At 32.4% G+C, this 20,866-nt stretch overlaps 2 protein-coding genes across 4 annotated transcripts; one reads left to right on the top strand and one right to left on the bottom strand.

The window, feature by feature from the left end:
• Positions 1 to 152: 152 nt before the first annotated feature.
• LOC106052153 (chromosome transmission fidelity protein 8 homolog) lies at positions 153 to 2,584 on the bottom strand. 2 transcript variants are annotated; one of them, XM_056036143.1, is made up of 4 exons: positions 2,512 to 2,584; positions 2,036 to 2,170; positions 905 to 1,025; positions 153 to 458 (listed from the first exon to the last, which is right to left on the bottom strand). In XM_056036143.1, exons 2-4 carry the CDS (start codon positions 2,056 to 2,058, stop codon positions 213 to 215), a joined length of 390 nt encoding a protein of 129 aa, XP_055892118.1. In that variant the 5' UTR covers positions 2,059 to 2,170; positions 2,512 to 2,584; the 3' UTR covers positions 153 to 212. The 2 variants fall into 2 exon arrangements, with proteins under 2 accessions (XP_055892118.1, XP_013062912.1); XM_013207458.2 differs by having other exon boundaries at positions 2,036 to 2,578.
• Positions 2,585 to 2,622: 38 nt separating this feature from the next.
• On the top strand, positions 2,623 to 20,660 carry LOC106052150 (U3 small nucleolar RNA-associated protein 4 homolog). Of its 2 annotated transcripts, none has more exons than XM_056036141.1 (19): positions 2,623 to 2,691; positions 7,346 to 7,532; positions 7,669 to 7,723; positions 8,029 to 8,148; positions 8,354 to 8,422; positions 9,050 to 9,134; positions 9,648 to 9,819; positions 10,666 to 10,741; positions 10,917 to 10,964; positions 11,228 to 11,399; positions 11,941 to 12,014; positions 12,212 to 12,311; positions 13,901 to 14,058; positions 15,290 to 15,464; positions 16,234 to 16,334; positions 17,272 to 17,367; positions 18,082 to 18,264; positions 18,813 to 18,887; positions 20,493 to 20,660. In XM_056036141.1, exons 2-19 carry the CDS (start codon positions 7,411 to 7,413, stop codon positions 20,610 to 20,612), a joined length of 2,001 nt encoding a protein of 666 aa, XP_055892116.1. In that variant the 5' UTR covers positions 2,623 to 2,691; positions 7,346 to 7,410; the 3' UTR covers positions 20,613 to 20,660. The 2 variants fall into 2 exon arrangements, with proteins under 2 accessions (XP_055892116.1, XP_055892117.1); XM_056036142.1 differs by having other exon boundaries at positions 2,666 to 2,868.
• Positions 20,661 to 20,866: the final 206 nt, after the last annotated feature.

Genomic DNA, 20,866 nt, shown 5'->3' with positions numbered 1-20,866 from the left:
TAAATAGTGACCAATTGAGTAGGGAATAAAATGGTTGGGAGAATCAAGACACTTTACTAAGCTATTCCAAGGCCTGTAAGTGTGGACTTGAATCATTTACCCATTCAAAAAATGTAATTAAAAAAAAAAAGCTTTTAATAAACTCATTGATACATTATGTAAAAAAATATTTATTTTTATGACAGTCCATAACACTACAGATACAAACAGAATTACAATTTTTTGGGTACATGAGCAATGATTGGTTTAGGTCTCGTTTTAAATAATATTTTTCTTTTTATAATAGCCTTGACTTGATAACTTGAACGATGAGCAGCATGTGATAGAGAACTTGTATCTTCTGCTGATATTATACTGTCATTGGCTTCTGAACATTTGGTAAGCACTGCCAATGGTTTTTCAAGAGAAATAACTTTTCCTTGTAATATGTGATGACCAATGATCAGGACAGGGGCATCCTAAAAATAAATTTTTAAAATTTGCTGACATCCTTGTTAAAATATTTATGATGAATTATGATATTAATTAATAAAGCAACACATAATTAAATGCAAATATACTATAAAAAAAAATCCTTTTTTTATTTGAAAAAGCCAATTAACTCCTGTATATTTGGGAGAAATGTTAAGTAATGTTAATTGGGTTTTAACAATGTCAAAAAGTGCAACGCAGACAATTCTAACATCTAAAAGTATTAAAAAAATGTATTTTAAAAAAAGTGAGGCTTGTAAAGAAGTTTTAAAAGCTGTTGATTTTTTTTTTAAATAATGTTCCCAGTAACACATGTTATATATCATGTTATATATCATACGTTTGGAAGAATGTTATTTATGTCCTCACCAATGGTAAAGAAAAAAAAAAGTATGTGTCATTTTTTTTATAAGTTATTACTTAGCTCCATTACCTGATGGGTAAAATGTAAATCCCCAATAAAATTGTGGTTTAGTGGAACAGGATGTCTTGTTTCCAAGTCACCTTGAAGCTCTACAATGGCCCATTCTTTACACTCCTTGCCTTCAGTGGGTCTAGAAAAAAAAAAGGTTCATACAATACACAGTGGATGAGTGTATAGCTACCTAATCAAAGATTAGATCAAATACTTGTGACAAATGAAACTTCAAGATGTTTATAAGATAGTATAATGCACTACTAGCCAGAGGATGGCTGCCTGGCCATGTGATATGCATTTCAGATTTGTTATTTTGATTTCGATCCTATCTGGTGAAATCCACGGTCATATAAGGTTAGGGCTAAAACCATCATTTTCATTTCTAAATTATCTCATCTCTTCCTGTGGTCCCATCTGGGGCCTAGGCCATCAACTGGCTTCCTCCAGGTATCTCAGTTTTGGGCGAGTGGGCCACTACTTTTCCTCTTACTTTGGGAGTTCCAGGTGAGGGCTTGCTGGATGCGATTTGTGAAGGGTGCCTTATCCAAGGCCAGCGTCTCTGAAGGATACCCTGAGCTGCTGCTTTGTTACTTGCCACTGTTTCTCATCAATGAGCTTCTCTGGCCAGTTGGTTGCAACACTTTTCCTGAGGCAGGTATTGATGAATACCTAGATTTTTTTTCATGGTGGTGACAATTGTTTTACAGTTTTCAGCTCCATAAATGGTTTAACAATTGTGTTGAAGATCCTGATCTCTAATGGTGGTGTTATTTCCCAGGATTCTCAGTTCAACTGCTCGAGCTTTACCATTGCGGGTTCTGACACCATGATCTGTTCTTCCATGGTTGTCCAGGATACTCTTCTAGAAGCTGGAACATGTATGATAGGGTGACCATGAACTCTAAAGAGCCCATTTCTTATATTTGTGTTATTTCTTTTTTTTTCTTCTTAATTAACATATAATATATATATCCTGGGCAGCCTGATACACTTGTACATTAGCATTGGATTGTTTACTACCAGACTATGTCACTATGTTGTATAAACCTAAATTCCTGTGATGTCTGATGTCAAAAACAAGTTTAATTTCTAAAACTGTAAAAGCCCTTTATTCCGAGCTCTGCCATTTAATCATTTAGTACTTACATCTGGACTATTATTTGCACCATTATGAGGGTTGAAACAGAGGTAGCTCTGGCCTGAGTTAACAATCATACAATGTACTATTACTATATTTTTAGTCTTTATGAAATTGATTGAAGATGTAGAGTAGTGTGACATCTAATAATAAATTAATATATAATTATTAATAGTATTAGATGATTAGTCTGAATTAAAATAGTGTTGCTGCTAGATCTAGAATGACATCTAGTCTAGTGCCAAACTTGGCCAAAGTGAATGTCTGTGTGTGTTACTGTAAATTAAAGTAGGTCTAGAGTTAGATTCTATAGACTATACTATAGACTATGTCACAGCTTATTGTTGTAACCAAACTGAGGTTTCAATGATTCTAGATGTAGATAGATCTCATTAGCCTTATAAGGCATTATAGTATGATTATTATTAATTAGACTATAGTGGTTTGTAGTTTTCTTCTAGAATAGATCTACTCATCAACTGACAACACTCTATTTCAAGAATCAAGATCTTGGATTCGCGGAATTATTTATTTATTTATTTTTTTCATTTTGCATGTCAAGCAGTAAAAAATTTACAATGATAAAAAGAGCCAATCAGAATTTAGATCTAGTACTGATCTATATCCGAAACACTAAAATGGCGACGTCCATGGAAAACAACATGTACTATGACAATGCTTTCTAGATCTTCTAGATATTATCCTAGATCTAGAATCTAGTATCTTGACTTAAAATAAGTCTTAGACGCTAGATTACATTTATAATTATATGTAAAACTCTGAATATTTATTTTAAATACGAAGAACTCTAGACTACAACTCTAAAGTCCCTAAACTAAGAGTAAGAGTAAGACTCGTCATCGTCTCTTGTCCACTCCACAGTCTTTGTTAACTTTGTAGATCTAGATCTAGTTGTAACTAATAATTTAAACTAATAAACTACATTAATTTTAATTTATTTACTACAACTTGAACTTGTAGTAGTGAGTTGTAGACTATATAATTATAAACTAGTCTAGTTAGACTCTAGTTCACACTATCACTAGTTATCACTAGTTACTAGTAGTAACTAGTTGAAGTAGTTGGTGTAAATAAATAATAAAGTCAGTCACAGTGAGAGTGTAGAACTGTAGATTCAGTAGATCATCTACTTCTAGATCTATCTAGTTCTACTGATCTAGAATCTAGATTTCTAGAAGTAGTCTAGATCTAGAATCTAGATCTATCTTAACTATCTACTAATCTAGTAATATCTAGTGTTGTAATTATAAGTAATCATTATCATTACTCTGTCAGTGTCACTAGTCACTAGTGTAAGTGTCAGTCTGTCACTTGACTAGTCACTGTCACTCTTTGAAACTCTTTCATTTCACTCTAGACTCTAGAGAGTCTAGATTTGTCTAGATCTACTAGTGACTAGTCTACAGTAACAGTCTACACTCCATATAGTTATCTAAAATTCTATAGATAATTAGTAATAGTATATAATTACTATGTTTGTCTCTATACTCTATATTATATAATTATAAGATTAAGTATAATTTTATATTACTAATATTAGATTCAACAGGGTTCGTAGCCACCTGGAAAACACCTTGAATTTCATTATTAAATTCAAGGCCTTGAAAAAGCCTTGAATTAAAAAAAAAAATGGCGAAAAAAACTTGAATTTTAAAACTGGACCTTGAGTTTTTTCCCTCCCGATACCTGGTGTTTATTTTTGCAATTTATCACTGCGGTAACCTTTGTTTTTTGTTTCCTTACATCAAGCAAGCATTTCACCTGGCATTATTTGTTTTTGAAGGCAGCGCTAGATTTAGTGTTTAGTGACTATTGTCTATAATTAGAGCAAATAACCAGCCTAATGTGTAGGCTACATCCCCTCCGCCCTCCCTCACCTAAAATCTTTGTAACAGAAAGAGTGACTTCGCATGGAAAGTCTGAAAATCATCTAGCTCTAGTAATATAGTAGCCTATAATCTAGAGTTAGATCCAAGTTAAATCTAGTGAAGATAATTTGCACATAACCTGAACGCTCCGTGAATTTTAGTTAGTTTAATTATCTCGATACATCTAATGTATAGATTAAGGCCTACTATAGATTCTAGATTCTATTTTTACGATAAATCACTAGAATCTAGTGATGAGAATTCGCACACAGCCATGAAAAGACAGCGAATTTAGTGACTTTGATCTCGAGTCTAGATTTACGGTAGAGTCAGTGACGATAATTCGTACACAGCAGTGAAAAGTCTGCGAATTCAGTGACTTAGATCTAGACTCTAGATTTAGGCTACGCTAAATCACTAGAATCTAGTGTAGATAATTACTAACCATGTGAAGCTGTGAAAAGTCCGCGAATTTTAGTGATTTATAGTTAGAATCTATAAAGTCTATTATAGATTCTAGATCTACGATAATTCACACACAGTCTTGAAAAGTCCGCAAATTTTAGTGACTTAGATCTAAAGTCTAGATTTACTGTAGATTCAGTGAAGATAATTTGCACACAGCTGAGAAAAGTCCGCAAATTTTAGTGACTTAGATCTAAAGTCTAGATTTGCTGTAGATTCAGTGAAGATAATTTGCACACAGCTGAGAAAAGTCCGCAAATTTTAGTGACTTATATCTAAAGTCAAGATCTACTGTAGATTTACTGAAAATATTTTGCACACAGCTGTGAAAAGTCTGTAAAAGTTATTTCAGTCTTAAAAGCCAGGGAAACTACATATATAAGATCTAGTTGAAAAAAACAACAACACAAGTCTAATTACCCCCCCCCCCCCCCCCTTTGCAAAAGCATTATTTAGTAAGCAAATGTCAATTAAACATACTTCATACAACAAATAGGCCTATATATTACAGGCTCTGTTTATGAGGAGGATTTAAGTTCAGTTAATACAAGACTAAAACATTACCTCAAATGACTCTAGTATCTATGAGATACAATACACATATAGGAACTAAGAATGTACATTTCCATCACAGAGAGTACACATTATGAAGGCATTTCTAAGAATGTTTCTTATTTTAAAAAAAAATGGAATAGTAACCATTTGTAATTTTCTTTAATAAATCTTTAAAAAAAAATGGTTGTTTGAGGTTTTGGGATGACAGTCAAGTTGTTACTTGATTAAAAGATAACTTTTAATTACATTTTCTGTGGACATAACAGCTGATGACGTTGTTTTCTGTTCTGAGTGAGATGTTGGCAAGATATTTACAATCTATAACACAAACGAACGGGACACACACAAATGTATTTTAAAAAATTGAGTACTAAATACTTATATATTTTGTTCTTTTTACACATTCATGTCATCTGTATGTAAATTTATATACATATATATTGCTTGCTATGGTGCGATGCATACCTTGAAAATCTAAAATTCTACCTTAAAAACCCGGAAAATCATTCATGAAATTGGCTATGAACCCTGATTCAATCAAACCAATGATCTATTATATATAATATATATTTTGTTGTAAATCTATGGCAAGCACTCAACGAAAGGCAGGAGGTAACAATAAACTAGGTATTTATTTACAGTACAAACAGGCATGGACTTCAGCCATCAAGTCCCAGAATGTCCTTCTAATCTATCTCAAGTGACACCAGTCCTTTCATACCTAAATACCAATACAGACCACAGACACACTTCCCAGTGCCACAAACCCAGGTCCTCAACCTCAACACAGTTCATAGATAGTATAGTTACTATAGTACAAAGGGCGTTCTCTCTCTCAAAGACAGCTTAGTAGACTGGCTTAGACTTCCATAACTTTAGCCAAATCCACAACAGTCCTTCTTCCTGTCTAAACATGTCTTGTACTACCTGTGACAGTAGTGCTCATATGCACACCATCAGTGTGGTGCAGGAGCAGAGTTACAACAATATATATATCTATAGTCAGAGTCTCTAGAATATACTAGATCTAGACTCTAGGCCTAGGCAGACTAGGTTGAGAGTAGGACTCTACTCTAGGCTCTAGGTGACCTAGTTTGAAGTTACTGAGTTAGACTGAGTCAGTCTAAGTAGTTAACTTCAAAGTAGATCTATTTTTTTTCTAAATGATTTATCAATTTTATCTAATCTAGACTAGTCTAGAGTTAGAGTAATTAGAGTTAGAGAAATAAGTAAATAGAATCTAGAGTCTAGTCAGGTCAATTGATAGTGTAGTCCTAGTACTGTAACTGTAACTTATAAATTGCCTTATATTAGACTCTACTTAGTAAGACTCTCTAGACTGTGACTCTAGTTAGTCTAAGACTAAGACCTTTAATATAGACTCTAATAGAATTTTAGATCTATTCTAGATCTAGTCAATCAAATACCTCTGTGAATCATGTTGACTCTAGACTAGACAATGCTAGAGCATAGACCTAAAAGACCTAGGTCTAGATCTTAGTATTATATAAAAATATATATATATATATATATATATACATTAAATAACATAGATCTATATTTAGATCTATAAATTTTTTTATGTATTTCGTCTTAAAGGTAAACATGCATTGGCTGGTTTTCAATATGAGTTTACTGACATGTATTTTTAGAACCAAAAGTCTGTGTCAAAAGTTTAAAAAACTACAGACTACAGTGAACATTGTTTTTTTTTAAATTTTGAATCAATAGACCTAGATAGCTATCTAGATCTAGACTCTAATTTTAACTAGATAGTAGATACTAATTTTTTTAGCTATGGGTAAGAACTCATGTTTTGTGAAGGCCTATGAAAGCAAACAGGTTGGTCTAAAGCAAATCCTCTATTCATCAAATAAGAGACAGGGCATTATACTTTGTTTTTTCTTATGCCTCAGTGATTTAAACTTTTCCTTCTGTGGGAAGAATTTTTTTTTATATCTTATTCTTATTTCAAAAAAGAAGATGATTATGTCCTACACATTTTATGTGTCAATCTGGTCATGCATGTGAATCAGTGACTTAAACTCTGCTATGTCGTTGGTTATCCTGGCTGATTCAGACAACCCATTCCATTCTCTAATTGCACTAGGGAAGAAGGAGCACTTGTACGAATTTGTTCTAGCTCATAGAATTAGAAATGTGCCTCTATCTTTGTGTCTTTCTGAGTATTTCATTAGGTTTCATTTTTCTATTTGTAAAATATGGTTTAGTGTTTTTTATATAATAGCTACTTTACTTTTTATTATATGGTGCTTAGTACTTTTCACTTCTACCAATAACAATAAACACAGAAAGTTAACCTAAATTTATACCTAAAACTTCACCAGTTTTGTATATTTTACTATTTGGCTAAATTGTAATGAATCTAGTTATTGAACTCTTTCCTAGGTTATCTTTGATCCAAGAAGATATTTGCATTTCTAAGTAAGTTTAGTGGTAAGAAATCTACACAAATGGCAGATCAAGGGGAACAAGTGAAGTTTCAAGTTCATCATATTCGATTTTTTGAGTATCAGCCCCAGACTATAAATTGTATAGCATATGATGAAGTAACACATAGAATCGCTCTGTCTAGGTGAGACCAACATATTATTACTGAAGTATAATGGAATGAGATGTTTGAAATGTATGACTTCGTCTCCTTGCTACTTTTATTTGACCTGCTCAATTCTATTGAACATGTTTCCTTATTTTTTCTTCTTCTCACAAAGAGCTGATGCAACTGTTGAAATACTGAATACCAAAGAGAATTGGTATCAAGAAATGGTATGTTGTACTTCTTATTTTTTTGTGTTTATAACACTGTCTGATTCACTCTGTCTTCATGAGTGGACTAATAGTGTCCATCACTTCTGTTCTATTACAATTGTATCTCTTGTTAGTTTAGATTGCAACTTTTTAACTCTTGTAATCCTAAACATAGACTTTACTTCCTTGTTCTTGACAAATAAACTTCTCTTTTACCAATAGAAAAAGTCATTAAATTGCAACTATTTACTTGATCTGGCTGTTAATGATTAACTCTTGCTATGAATTTTTTTTTTTTTTTTTTTTTTTTTTTTTTTTTTAAGGTTTTTCCTGGAAATAAAGATGCTTCAGTTGAAACACTTTTGTGGTGTCAAGGTCGTCTCTTTGCTGGAGGCATCAGTGGCAATGTTGTGGAACTGGATTTAGTTAAAAAACTTGTTAAGGTCAATAAATTGCCTCAGCCTATAACTAGTTATAATTTTATCATAGCTAAAAATAGCTTCTTATATCTATGGAAATTTTAGACCAGATGATCACCTGTGGAAGTATTTATCCTTCTAGACATTTAATATTTTAATTAATTGTAATGTTCACCCTTCATTCAAGCATTTTTAACCATCATTTAAACCAAACAATTTATATTTTCAGAAATCTGTTTCAGCAAATGCTGGTCCTATCTGGTGTTTGACCAAAAATGCAGAAGGAAGTCAAATCGCTGTATGTCAAACTATTTGTTACATTTTTTTTTAGAATCTGCTAATCAGGGTCACACTCTAAAGGCAATAATTTTTCAGTAAAATTCTTTCTTGTGTGTTACTAGAAAAGACTCTTCATCTTGAATTTTTTTGTTTAGATAAATGCTTTCTCTCTCTGCATTAGCTTTTTTTTTTTATTTCTTTAAAGGCTTATTTTTTATGTTGAAAAAATCAACTTATAATTGATTATATATATATTTGAAAGAAATATATTTTTTTAGTGGTATTTGTCCTCTCGATGTTGGCCTGTTAGGATCAAGTAAAATATGCTACTGCTACTGAAGCATGTGGCTGAATGGTAAATCGCTTGACTTCCAAAATGAGGAGTCCCAGGTTGAATCCTTGTGAAGTCTGAGATTTTTCATTTCAGGATCTTTAGGGCCCCTCTTAGTCTACCCAGCTTTAATGGGTACCTAACTTTAGTTGAGGAGAAGTAAAGGCAGTTGGTCATTGTGCTGGCCTCGACTATTTCGTTAACTATGGGCCACAGAAATATAGGACCTTTACATTGTTTGCCCCATAGATCGAGCTCTGAAAAGGGAACTAAAACATGCTACTGCACATTATTTTTGTTATCATTGATTCCCAGGCAGGAACAGAAGATGGGTGTGTCACATTGTTTGATGTTTCAGATGATGACATTGAGTTTTCAAGGGGCTTTGGAAAACAGGAAGGTAAGAGTTTCATGTTCATTTTTTTCTTTTTACGTTTTTCTAAACTCATCTCAACCAAGTGACATAAAGATCAATAAATTATTTTATTTTGTAGCTAAATCTTGTTTTTTTTTTTTTTTTTTTTTTTTGTTTGTTTTTTTTTAAAAACAAATGTTCATGATTTTTCTTCTTTTTTTTTTTTTTTAATTATTTCCTCATCATGCAGTTTTATTAACCATACATAACGCAAAATCTTTTTTTTTTTCTATGACTATGTATGGGTATCAAAATTTAAAAAAACAACAACACAAGATCTTTAATTTGTTGTAATTGGAAGTAAACATCCCCCTTGGAAAAGGAGTAATTTTTTGTTTTTAAAGACTCTTGAGTTACATCAGTTATCCTATGCCAAAAGAGTATTTTTAAAAATACTGTTTTGCAAATAAATTTAAAAATTTTTACAAACATTATTTTTATATTATTATTTTAAAAAGTCTCCCACCACCCCCAACAACATTTCTATGATGTTTTTAGGTAGAATCCTGTCAATAGCTTGGTACAACCAAGACGGTGTCAATATAGTCATCACTGGTGGTATTAACAACATCAGGCAATGGAGTGTCAAATCTGGTCAGCCAATCAGCAGAATGACACTGGGACGTAAATTTCAGAAAGACACAATAGTATGGTGCCTGGCCGTGACAAAGTGAGTGTGTCATGAATTGTAATTAGTCAAATTTGTTTTTAACACATAAATGAAACTTCTTTGTTTTACTGCTATTAAAGTTTACAAGAAGTCGATGCGTTGGAAGGTTTCTGACTAGCACTTTGCAATGCTTTGTGAACTAAAAAGGTTACAGTTGTATTGGACCAGGAAATAAATAATTGGGCATCTTATAACTGTAGAAATTCTGTCTTCTAAGTAAAGAACCTCTATTCAGCAGGTGGTATTTGACTGAGTGATAATATCATGAGTTAGTGAAAATTAGAATTGTCCGTGTAATACTGGTATTACACCAAATTATTTTTGTTGTTGTTGGCAATAATTTGATGATCTAATGTGCATAAATAAATAAATACATGCTCATACTGAGACTAACTATAAAATTCTTAAGACAAAAGTTGTGTTTGAAATTTGAACAATTTCTCAATTTCTGCACACTTAAGCCCTAAGCTTTGTGATACCCAAGTGGATTGATAAGAGAACTATTACATTGCTGAGTTGGCATCAAGAAGCTCTTTTCTATTCCACTTTACTATCTAATGGAGTCTGGTAAAATGTATAAATTAGCGGCATCTCTAAGATGCATATCAACTATTATTATGGCCTCCTTCATTTGAATAGTGACTATCATTTTATAGAAATGAGTGCCTGGTCATTAGCAGCAGTTACCTCTGTCCACGCAGCTGATCTAGTCAAAGGAATGGCAAATGCTGATATACTTGGGATCAATGGTGTTGCCATGGTATAGCAGTAATGTTAAATTTAACACAGACTATGCACATTAAAGGTTAAACATTTGTTAATACTTATTCTTTTTTCTTTCGGCAGAGATTTCACAATTATCAGTGGTGACTCTCGGGGCATTGTGACATTCTGGAATGGGAAAGAATCTACACAAATGAAAGTAATTCGCAAATATGTTTCATTTCATTAGTGTAATAATGTGTAAATAGCAATGATTTTTTGACATATCGCTTCTTTTTTTTTTTTAAAGATTAATTCATATTATATTACTATCATATTCATTTTATCATGATATATTTGTTTGCTTATCTTTGTTCCTTTTTTTCCTTTTTTAGACTTTTGAATGTCACAAAGCAGATATTTTGAGTCTATGTCTAAGTCAGGTAAATACATTTATTACTTTGAGTCTATGTCTGAGTCAGGTAAATACATTTGATTACAATAATCGTAAAAGCTACTTTCTTGCTTACTAATTGATGTACTTGTGGTTTGGATGTCTCCCTTGACCATTGTTTAACAAGACTTTATTCATGAAAATCATTTTGAGATTTTTTGGCACTTTATTTTCAACTACATAATCAGAGGACACATTTTGGGGACTTCATGTTACTTAACAGTGTTAATAATTTTTCTTTTATTTATTTAGGATGAAACAAAAGTTTACACTGGAGGCGTAGACTCAACACTTTTCCAATTCACTTTACATGCAGCCGACCCGGTATCAGAGCGGAAGAGGTGGGTTCATCAACGCTTGCACTCTCGGCACACACATGACATTAGGGCTTTGGCATATGCAAATGATAGTGTGGTTTCTGGAGGTAAGCTTTTAGAACAAAAGATTGCTGTCTGTCTATTGACAGTCATATGTTAGGCTTATCATTGTTTTAGTTCTATAATTATCTTGTTAAATAAAAATAATTCCTTTTCCCTTTTATCTACCATCAGAACTCGTTCATTTAAGAATTGTTCTTTTTCTAATGGGATTGTTCCTTACTGTGACCCACTTTAAGCTTAAAAAAATCATATCAATTAGTGAATTAGTGTAACATTTTTTATAAATTAAAAATTTATAGCTCTAGACCATTTTTAAATGCAAATATCAGTGAAATCAAAATGAGGCCATAAATGTAAACAACAATTTCAGGTGACATGGCAGAAATACAGAATAACCCTTACACCCAAAGGAATTTTGTTCTTAGAAATGTATCCTCAAAACTTATATCAATTAAAACTCACTGGGATGTATCTTAAACATAGTCAATGGAATTTGTAAAAATGTCAATCTCAAAATAAAATGTATTATTGTTAACTGTTTGAATTGTGGTTAAATAATGGAGAGTCACTTACTTTATGTTTCAGGTGTTGACACTTTAATGTGGGTCACTAAGGTCAAGGGTAAACAGACAGTGTCTGAAGTGGCACCATTACCACCAGTGAGTTTCAACTTAGTAACATTTTATATTATTTGTGTGCATCTTTTGGTAATTAGATCTATCAGATTGAATTTTGGATTGTTAATCTCACAGCCTGAATAAATAAGAAAGATTTCCTTTATGGCCTAAATTGTGCAGATGTGCCACAAATCCAAAGTATCAAATATCAAATCCTTTTGATAATCTTGTCTTAACAGCCTGGAGTTTGTCATGTAGCAAAAACAAAGAACTTGGTTCAGCTGCAGTATCAGAACTACATTGAAGTCTGGCGGCTAGGGGCAGCTAAAGCTCCATCTGGTGAGTCATAACCTAAGTTAGAGTCTGTTTTTCACTAAAATTATCAAACCTCATTATAATAATCTAGTGTACAGTATAACTGTATATGTAACCTGATTCACTTAAAATACTTAAAGTGTACTATAGCATATTTTCAGAATGGCTCGTTATAACCTTACTAGAAATGTGAAGCTAAATTTCATTTTAAAATAGTTAAATATTTTTAACAATTATAACTTCCAGATTTGTGCTTTCTTAGTGGTGCAAGTTAACTCTTTTTTTTTTAAGAGATATAACCTTGAAACAAAAAGTAGAAAATTGTTAAGAGCCATTTCTGAAATAAAAGTTAAGTATATGTATATATATATAAATATCAGAAATTCTTGCATTGGAAGTATAAAATTAACAACAGCATTATATGTCCAGACCTGCCTACCGTTACGCAAAATGCGTATTCGTTACGCAAAATCTCCCAAAAATGACCGCCAGTACGCAAATACGCATTTAACCCGTCGCGTTACGCATTTCGTATGCTTTTTTTTTCTCCTCTCTAGACTAGCTTACAAGCGGTCACGGAGGTCACGCTTAGCCCACCTGTGGGGAGAGGGGCGAAACAGAAAAGGTGGGGTGAACACAATGTGCCCAGATCTATACATTGATTGGTACTTAATAGCAATTAGATGTCTAGAAATGAAGAACGAGAGAGTGAGGGAGTGGCGGGCTGGTACCAGGTTGGTACCGTCAGTTAGCTGATACACCAACGTGACTTTTTTTTTTTTTTTTTGTAAGTTCATGAGTAGAAATTAATTATGTTGGTGCATTCCTGATTCTCGTATTCATTTGTATAGAAAAAAAAATCGAAGAGCTATCGATTCAAAACACATTGAGTGACACTGTAGATATCTAGATCTGGATTCTAGATCAAGAATCTAGATAACTTGTTATACAGGAATAGATCTAGCTCGAGTCTAGCTAGTCATTACGTTATGATTCTCTCTCTACATTACCCTACAAACTAGTTATAGATCTAGATCTAGTATGATTTAGAATTTAGATTGACTAGATCTAGATCGATAACATCTACTACCATCTAGTCTAGATCTAGACTAGATTCTTAGTCTTAGTATAGAATAGATCAAGTATGAAGGTAGGCCCACGAAAGTTTGGATCTAGCGGATCCACGGCACCGGTAACACTTTTGAGCCCAGATCTAGAGTAGATTATATTCATTATATAGACATAGATCCAGATCTAGTCTAGATATCATCTCTATTGATCTAGATTTAGATAGTAGATCTAATCATGACATCTAATATATATATGACAAAATAGAGGATCACGTAAGTGTTACGTATTCTGGTGCCAAAATACGCATTTTGACCGTAAGTGTTACGCATTTGGACTTTTTTTGGTAGGCAGGTCTGTATGTCATATGCAAGAAATTTAATATGGTTCATTATTTAGGCCATTTGCCATGAAAACAAAGAATTAATTCATTACAAATCCACAAATTACAAATTAAAGCATAAAATTAAAAGCTGTAAAAAATCTACTTATGTAGCATTTGAAAACAAAAAAAAACCCACATCTATATAACCATTTTTTTTTAGCTGAAACTCGTGGCATGCTGCCTTTAATAGAGAAAAGAATTCGATTGGTCAGACTAGATGCCAGAGATGGTCATGAGATACTGTGTAGTACTATATCTAACAACGGTGTTATAGCATTTTCTGATGTCAGGGGAGTTCGAGTCTTTGATCTCTTAATAGTAAGTAGACTTTGACACTAGATTTGTAGTTATTTATTTTGACATTGAAGATACTCTTTGGAGTATGTCTTTTATTTGTTTGCTTTGACCTAAATTCCTGTACATAAAAGTGATTTAATAGAAAATGAAAATATCTTCTATGGTGTAGAAGAACAGGTTTGAAGGTTGCAAATTTTTAATTTCTGTTAATAAATACTGTGAATTTCTACATTTTTAATGACATCAGCAGAGATAGACAAAACCATTTCTGATTTATTTATCGTATAAAAGGTTGACTTACCAAACGTTATAATTACTGCAGTTCAAAACAATCTGCAAACAACCAGGTTGTAATCATGTCTGTTGCCACTACTACCAAACATTTATTTAGTAAAGTTCTTCTTACCATTTATCATGATGTTATCAGTTTGGGTTTAGGTTAGGTTCTACCGTTTTGCACTTGTCCATGAGAGTTTAAGGCTGTCCTTTTATCTTAGTGATTTAATAAGGTACCATTAAAGACAGTTCATTTCACAAATCTTTACTGGTCTTTTCCCATTGCTTCTCCTAGTACTACTTTATCCTTAAATCTTACTTTTCCAGTAATAAGAAGGTCAACTCTGGGATTGATATTTTGCTTATGCATGAGTATATTCCATAAAGTGGCCTGTTGTTTATACAAATCCACCTTTTTTCTCCATCCTTCATACCATCCACTGGAACACATACCACTACAGTTAATCAAAATGTTTGAATTAAATTGTACATTCAATAATTAATAGTTGATCTGTTTTCATTACAGCTAAATCATAGCAAGTTTCTCATCTGCCTGAACATATACTTTGTTTCTTTTGACTCTAATTCCTGCAAGTTTGAGCAGGGCCACTTCAAATTCTGTTCCAAGAATGCTCAGTGTATATTTATTGCTTGGGCCTAGAAAGGGTTGCTGGCTCATGTTCTTAGCCATGCAGGTCTTAGAGGAAAGTCACTAATTGATTTAAAAAATGTGACAATTTTAAAAGATGGTTCAAATATTCAAACATTTTTTTTTTTATTACAAAAAAGAAAAGACTTAAAATTGTTAAGTGTAAAACTTCTGAAAACTAAATTGAATTTTCAAACCTTATCAACTTTCTGTTCCAATCGTTTGAATTTTGAAAGTATAACTTTTAAAATCAGAATCCATTTTTTTTATAAATTTAAATAATGTCCTTAGGCTTATTGTAAAATAAGTTTGTTGTATTGCATACAGAGTGAGACCCCAACCAGTGTGACTTTAAAGAAAGTCAAGTGTACATTTGCTCATCCTGCACATCATCTTATGTTCACGTCTGATGGATCACATCTTGTAGCCGTCTTAATAACAGGATCTATTCAGGTCGTTAAGGTTTCCACTGGAGAAATACATGCTTTCAACAGAGCTTCAGGTAGGTTTCCAGGGAAATTTTGTTAGATTGAACCTGCTCCATTTAATCAACTTCTGCTACCTGCCTCCAAGAAGTTTGCCTTCTTTCTGCTGCTACTTTTCTGCTTACTGATCTTGTCTTTAGGAGGTTTTTGTAAAGTGTCACATGACTCATACTTACTAAGGGTAAAGTTTCTGAGGAGATGCATGCAAAAAAAAATCACTTCAAGCTCAATCAAGAAGTTTACCAATTTGTGAGTGTCTTAAAATAGGACACCAAACCTACTAAAAAAGAGGCTCATCTTTCAAGTTACGAGGCTTAGACGGAATTTAAGCTATCAAGGACTAATTCATTCCTGAATTCAGAAGAAAATTTTGGAAATGTAAAAAAGAAGAAAAAGAAACTGTAGACAAGGTTTTAACTTATTCACAGTTATTTCTACATCATTTGATTGTTATATTTACCAGGAGCAACTCTAGCTATTCATTTTGTATATTTTATTCAAGTTTAACTATTGAAGTAATACAACACATTTCCCAGTCGTGTGTTTGAAAGTTGTTTTTTAATATTATTTAATGAAGATTTTTTTTAAATTTCATTTGATCTCTTATAGTAGGTAAAATTAATCAGAGATTATTCCAAGATACCCCTTACTTTAGTGATTACATATTCTAATTGATTTGTCTATATTTGTTAGTTGACTAGGTTAGACAATTGTATGTACATTTTGCATTGTAGCCAGTCTGGATAGTTTTTTTCTTTAATAATTGAGCATTTGTCTACTCGACAGAATCATTGATTCACAGACTGACCATCAGCCCAGATGACCAACATTTGGCTGTAGCAACCATCAACCATGAAGTTCACATTTACAGTATGAAAAACTACCAGGTACAATATCTATGTATAGAAGATCTTGTGTTATGTAGGAATCTGACAGCATGAATATTTTTCTACAGACATTGTCATAATGCTCCTACATTGTTTTGTCACCATTTAATTTTTGTTTCTTTTAAAGGCTCTAATCCTAGAAAGAACAGTCATGCATACAAAAAAAAAATGAAAATAAAAGTTTGCTTTATTATTTAATATTTGCAAATTAGCACGAACTGCGTATTAAATCTTTTTATTTGATTTGTACGGGCATACATGGTGGTAAAACTAAAGTCAGCTTTTGTGTGTATCTGCTGTAGGAAATAGAGGTGTTGATATGCTTTGCTTTTTAAAAGGTATATGATACGTTTTGTGCACTGTTTAACACTACAAAATCCTAGTGTTCCACTGGGTCTGAATAAGTGTTCCATGAAGTACTGGAATAACTAGTAGGCTACCACAGGAATTAATCTCTGTAAAAAAAAAATTGGGAAAGTGTTACGCTAAATACTCAGAATGTGTGAAGTGTTCTGTTAAGGACAAATGGGAAACACTGACTTACTTAAATGTAAATATTACTGCTTAAAGTTTCAGGAAAAAGATGTTTAAAGGACGGTGGTTCTTACATTTTGTTCTTCGTGTTGTTGTTTTTTGCCACCTTTTACTTATTTGTCAAAGATGATTAAATGAAGTGATCCGTTAAAACTACTCGAAAGCAAATATTAACAAGCAGGATAAAAAGTATATTAAAAGAAAAAGATAATCTGATAACCATGAAGAGTGATATTCTTAAAATCAGTGTATTTTTAACAAGGCTGGAATCTAAACGCAGAACATATAAGTATGATTTGTCTCCAGTGTCACCTAATAAATAGCACAGTATCTCTTCATAATCTTATTTTGTTTAACATTAAAATAGGAACATATTGACATGGTTCATTGCCATTTATTTCAGCACATCTGCTCATGTCCAGTTCAGAGTTCACAAGTCAGTGCCTTGACCTTCTCTCCTCACAGCTGTGTCTTAGTTCTGGCTTATTGCAACCATTCAGTGAGTATCACCTTATGCAGCTACCTTGTCACACGTGTTTTGGGAGTTATTGAACTTTGACCAAATATATCTGCTCAGTGGTCAACTGAGCAGCTTTTGTAAAAAAAAAAATCATTTGATGGTAAATATTTGGGTCCCTGCAGCCATTTCTGTTTTTACTATAATTATGAGTTGTCAGATTGACATCAATATTTAATTTGACATCAACATTTATAGTTTTTGACCAGTTTGTCTTGCAGATCATGGAATTTCTGTCTTCCCCAAATGAACTTATTCCAATACAGAATCAATTTTATGTTTACAAAAAAAAATTAAAAAGAGAAGTAGCTTATGTTATTTTAAAAAAAAGGACTTGATTTTATTTTAACCTTGAAACAATATTAGCATCTTTTGAGTACTGGTAATTATGTGCACAGAGATATTTGTACTTGTGTTGTTTTCAGCTGACTAGATACAAAGCCCTTTTACTTTCTGGGTCAAAAAGCTGGCTTGGATTCCTGGTCAAAGAGCCTTTGATTAGTAACCTAATTTGAACATTTTAAAGCTCTCATTTTAAAACTCTGTTGCTTGTTGCACTTTTTGCTTGACACCATCTTCAAATATTGACTAATAGATGGAACATTCAGCTTATAGTCGCATACAATCTTTTTGTATTCCCACAAATGTTGTTTAAATAGCTTTACAATTTTGTATTAATTTTTTTTTTATATACAGATTTATGAATTTGATGTAGTTAAAAAAAACTACACGCAATGGAGTCGTGAAAACAGTGAGAGTTTTGGAAAGAATTGGCTGAAGCCACTGCGCTACATCCAGAACATTGCCTTCAGCCCTGGAGATCCACAGAAAATAATTTTCCATACTTCCAATGCTTTGTGTGTGCTAGATAAAACTAAGGTGATTGCCATTGAGAACTGAGAAATGTTTGTTGTCTGAGTGTCAAGGGAACAGTCAAACCTGGGTGTTCTTTTTATTTTTAGACTTTCCAAATGTGTTCATCAAGGTTGAATGAGACAATGTGAATGAGTCAGACCATTTAAAAAAAATGTCTAAATATTTATTTCTTTTGTTTTGTAATAACATATACTATCAAACAAAGCTTTAGAAAAATGTGATATAATAATTAGGTTTAAAAAAATATTTTCCACTTTTTAAAAAAAATCTTTCCTTTAACAGACAATATTTTTAATTAAATTTTTTTTCAAATCGGAATAGACTAAGTGCTTAATGGTTGTATCTGATTTCAAAGTGTTTGTAGTAAGGCTTAACATCTTGTTACATCCCAAGTTTGAACTGTTTGGATTGACTGCTAGCTTGATGTAGTAGTTACAGAACTAATGAGTCTGTTACTATCTCCAAGTAATATATATAGAAGGTAAATCCTAATTGAACTCAATACTGAACTGAATTGTTTTAACCTCAAATTTTGTTACTTTCTTCTCCAGCCACTGCCAAATTTAACCCTTGAAACCAAGAAAACAGATAAAACTCTTGCTGTGAGATGTTGTTACAAATATAAGGTAGGGATGCAATCACAAACATCAAGATAATTCTATTAGGTTTTATTAGGAGGACAAAGAACAGTGGTCCAGCTGTCAACAGCAGACAAAGAATAATTGTTCCTCTGTCAACAGTGTAATCAGGACTAAATATTTTAATTACTAGCTTTTACTCATGTTATGCTTTTAATCTTAAGTCAATATTGCTCAAATTCCAAGTTGTCCCCAAAACATGATCCAGCAAGTCTGCTTTGAGTATGATGATAATTGATAATTCTATTTAATTGCATGAAATAGAAACCAAGCTTTGTTACCAAAAAAATTGTTATTTACAAGCTTGCACTAAGATATACTTTGTATATGTTACAAGTCTTCACCTTTCATATTTAAAGGGAAACTCTGATGGTTTTTCAAAGTTAGGTTATTGACATATTTAAATTCTGCGTATAAAGTTGTAATAGTTAACATTTTACCATTTTTTTTAAATGCTTAAAACATTTATATTTAATAAATTAGACAGTAAACTCTTAACATCTAAAAAAAAAAGTCATTCTTTGAGATTTTGCTTTTGGGATCGGCATATGTCACTTCCCACAAAAATGCTGAAAGGGAATGTAGATCTAACCAATCGTATTGTTTCATTCTTATAGTGGCTGTTAGGCTGAGTGACGGCCCAGTCCATAGCTATCGTAGTCACTGGTACAGTAATATATAGATCTAAAATCATTAGAAATAACCAATTCGAGAAAAAAACAAAAACATTTTCATCCCTGTTCCAAAAAGTAAATAGATCATATCCGATAGATTCTAACAAACTGGTTACTGTAAGGCTACATGTAGTCGGTCATGATAAGACAAGCAAGCGATAATGTTTGTTATGTGTTGAGTGGTCAGGCGAGAAAATACTGATATAGTTAGTCGAGCATGTCAATTTACTCTTAACATGTATTTTTTAATTTTTTTACAAGATCTAGATCTAACTGTATAGACTTAGATCTATTTCTTTTACGAAAATGTAAACTGTACTGTACGGTTTTCGTTATACAATAAGTCAGTAAAAGTTTTAAAAAGTGAAGATAAACACTTTCCTGAAAGTTTTAATTGAAGGGGAACAAATAAACCTAATATGAATGCATCCTTTTTCATTATGCAACAAATTTAGTAACACACATCTTTCATAGATATGTGGTGCCAAAGTGTTTGATAGATACTATCATACCATACTGAGATCTAGGTCTATGTCTACAATTATTTAAATTTCTAAGCATTATAATAGAGGGGAATAAGCATTTTCATTCACACTCCTCCCTGACGAAAAAGTAAATAGGCTGGGGGTCCGACTAATGTTAATAACTAGTTCACATAAATGTAGCCCACACATTTGGGTTATTCTAACGTCACACAGAAACCCAGTAAAAATATGACTGTTTTGGATGCGTAGAAAAATTACTTCAGAAAAACATCAATTACTAAGGTATTATTGAAAATAAAATGAAAAGAACGATATATTACTTACCTGTAATTAAAAAAAAGAAATTGTCAAAACCACCGCAGTGTGTCTTTAAAGACAATTTTAAAACTTTATCAGTCTGTCACTTGACTGGTACGTATGATTTCTGTTCTCAGTACTTACTGTTTGCTGACACCACATCTGACGGCATGCTGGTGATAGTGGAGCGACCACCCTCAGAGATTGAAGACAACTTGTTGCCTTCATTCAAACAGAAGAAGTTTGGAATCTCTTGATGGAACTGTTTTTGTTTATATGTTGAAAATAAATGCATTCAATGTACAGCATTGGTTTATTTCTTTTATCTCTAGTCACTGTTCCAGTGTTTCTAGGTGTGATGTGTTTGATGTGAATGAGGCATTCTAATGTTTCGCAGGTCAAATTTTTCATTACAAAATTATTGTGTTGGCAGTAGATATCATTTTTTGTGTGGATGACTCTAATATTGATATACATGTCATATTTAAAAAGTTTAAGGCTAATAAGCTTA

Source organism: Biomphalaria glabrata, chromosome 7 (genome assembly GCF_947242115.1).
Source record: "Biomphalaria glabrata chromosome 7, xgBioGlab47.1, whole genome shotgun sequence".
In the NCBI taxonomy this organism is placed as follows: Eukaryota; Metazoa; Mollusca; class Gastropoda; family Planorbidae; genus Biomphalaria; species Biomphalaria glabrata.
Note: the sequence above shows the minus strand (reverse complement) of the source record. Positions and strands in the feature narration are given on the sequence as shown.

What these genes read in the sequence shown, in the direction of transcription:
- LOC106052150 (XM_056036141.1), top strand. Translation starts at nt 7,411, where the DNA reads ATGGCAGATCAAGGGGAACAAGTGAAGTTTCAAGTTCATCATATTCGA. An exon ending in AAGTGGCACCATTACCACCA is followed by an intron (nt 12,015 to 12,211) that starts GTGAGTTTCAAC and finishes TTGTCTTAACAG; the next exon opens with CCTGGAGTTTGTCATGTAGC. An exon ending in TGCTTTCAACAGAGCTTCAG is followed by an intron (nt 15,465 to 16,233) that starts GTAGGTTTCCAG and finishes TCTACTCGACAG; the next exon opens with AATCATTGATTCACAGACTG.
- LOC106052153 (XM_056036143.1), bottom strand. Translation starts at nt 2,058, where the DNA reads ATGGTGCAAATAATAGTCCAGAT. An exon ending in GTGCAAATAATAGTCCAGAT is followed by an intron (nt 1,026 to 2,035) that starts GTAAGTACTAAA and finishes TTTTTTTTCTAG; the next exon opens with ACCCACTGAAGGCAAGGAGT. An exon ending in ATTTACATTTTACCCATCAG is followed by an intron (nt 459 to 904) that starts GTAATGGAGCTA and finishes ATTTATTTTTAG; the next exon opens with GATGCCCCTGTCCTGATCAT.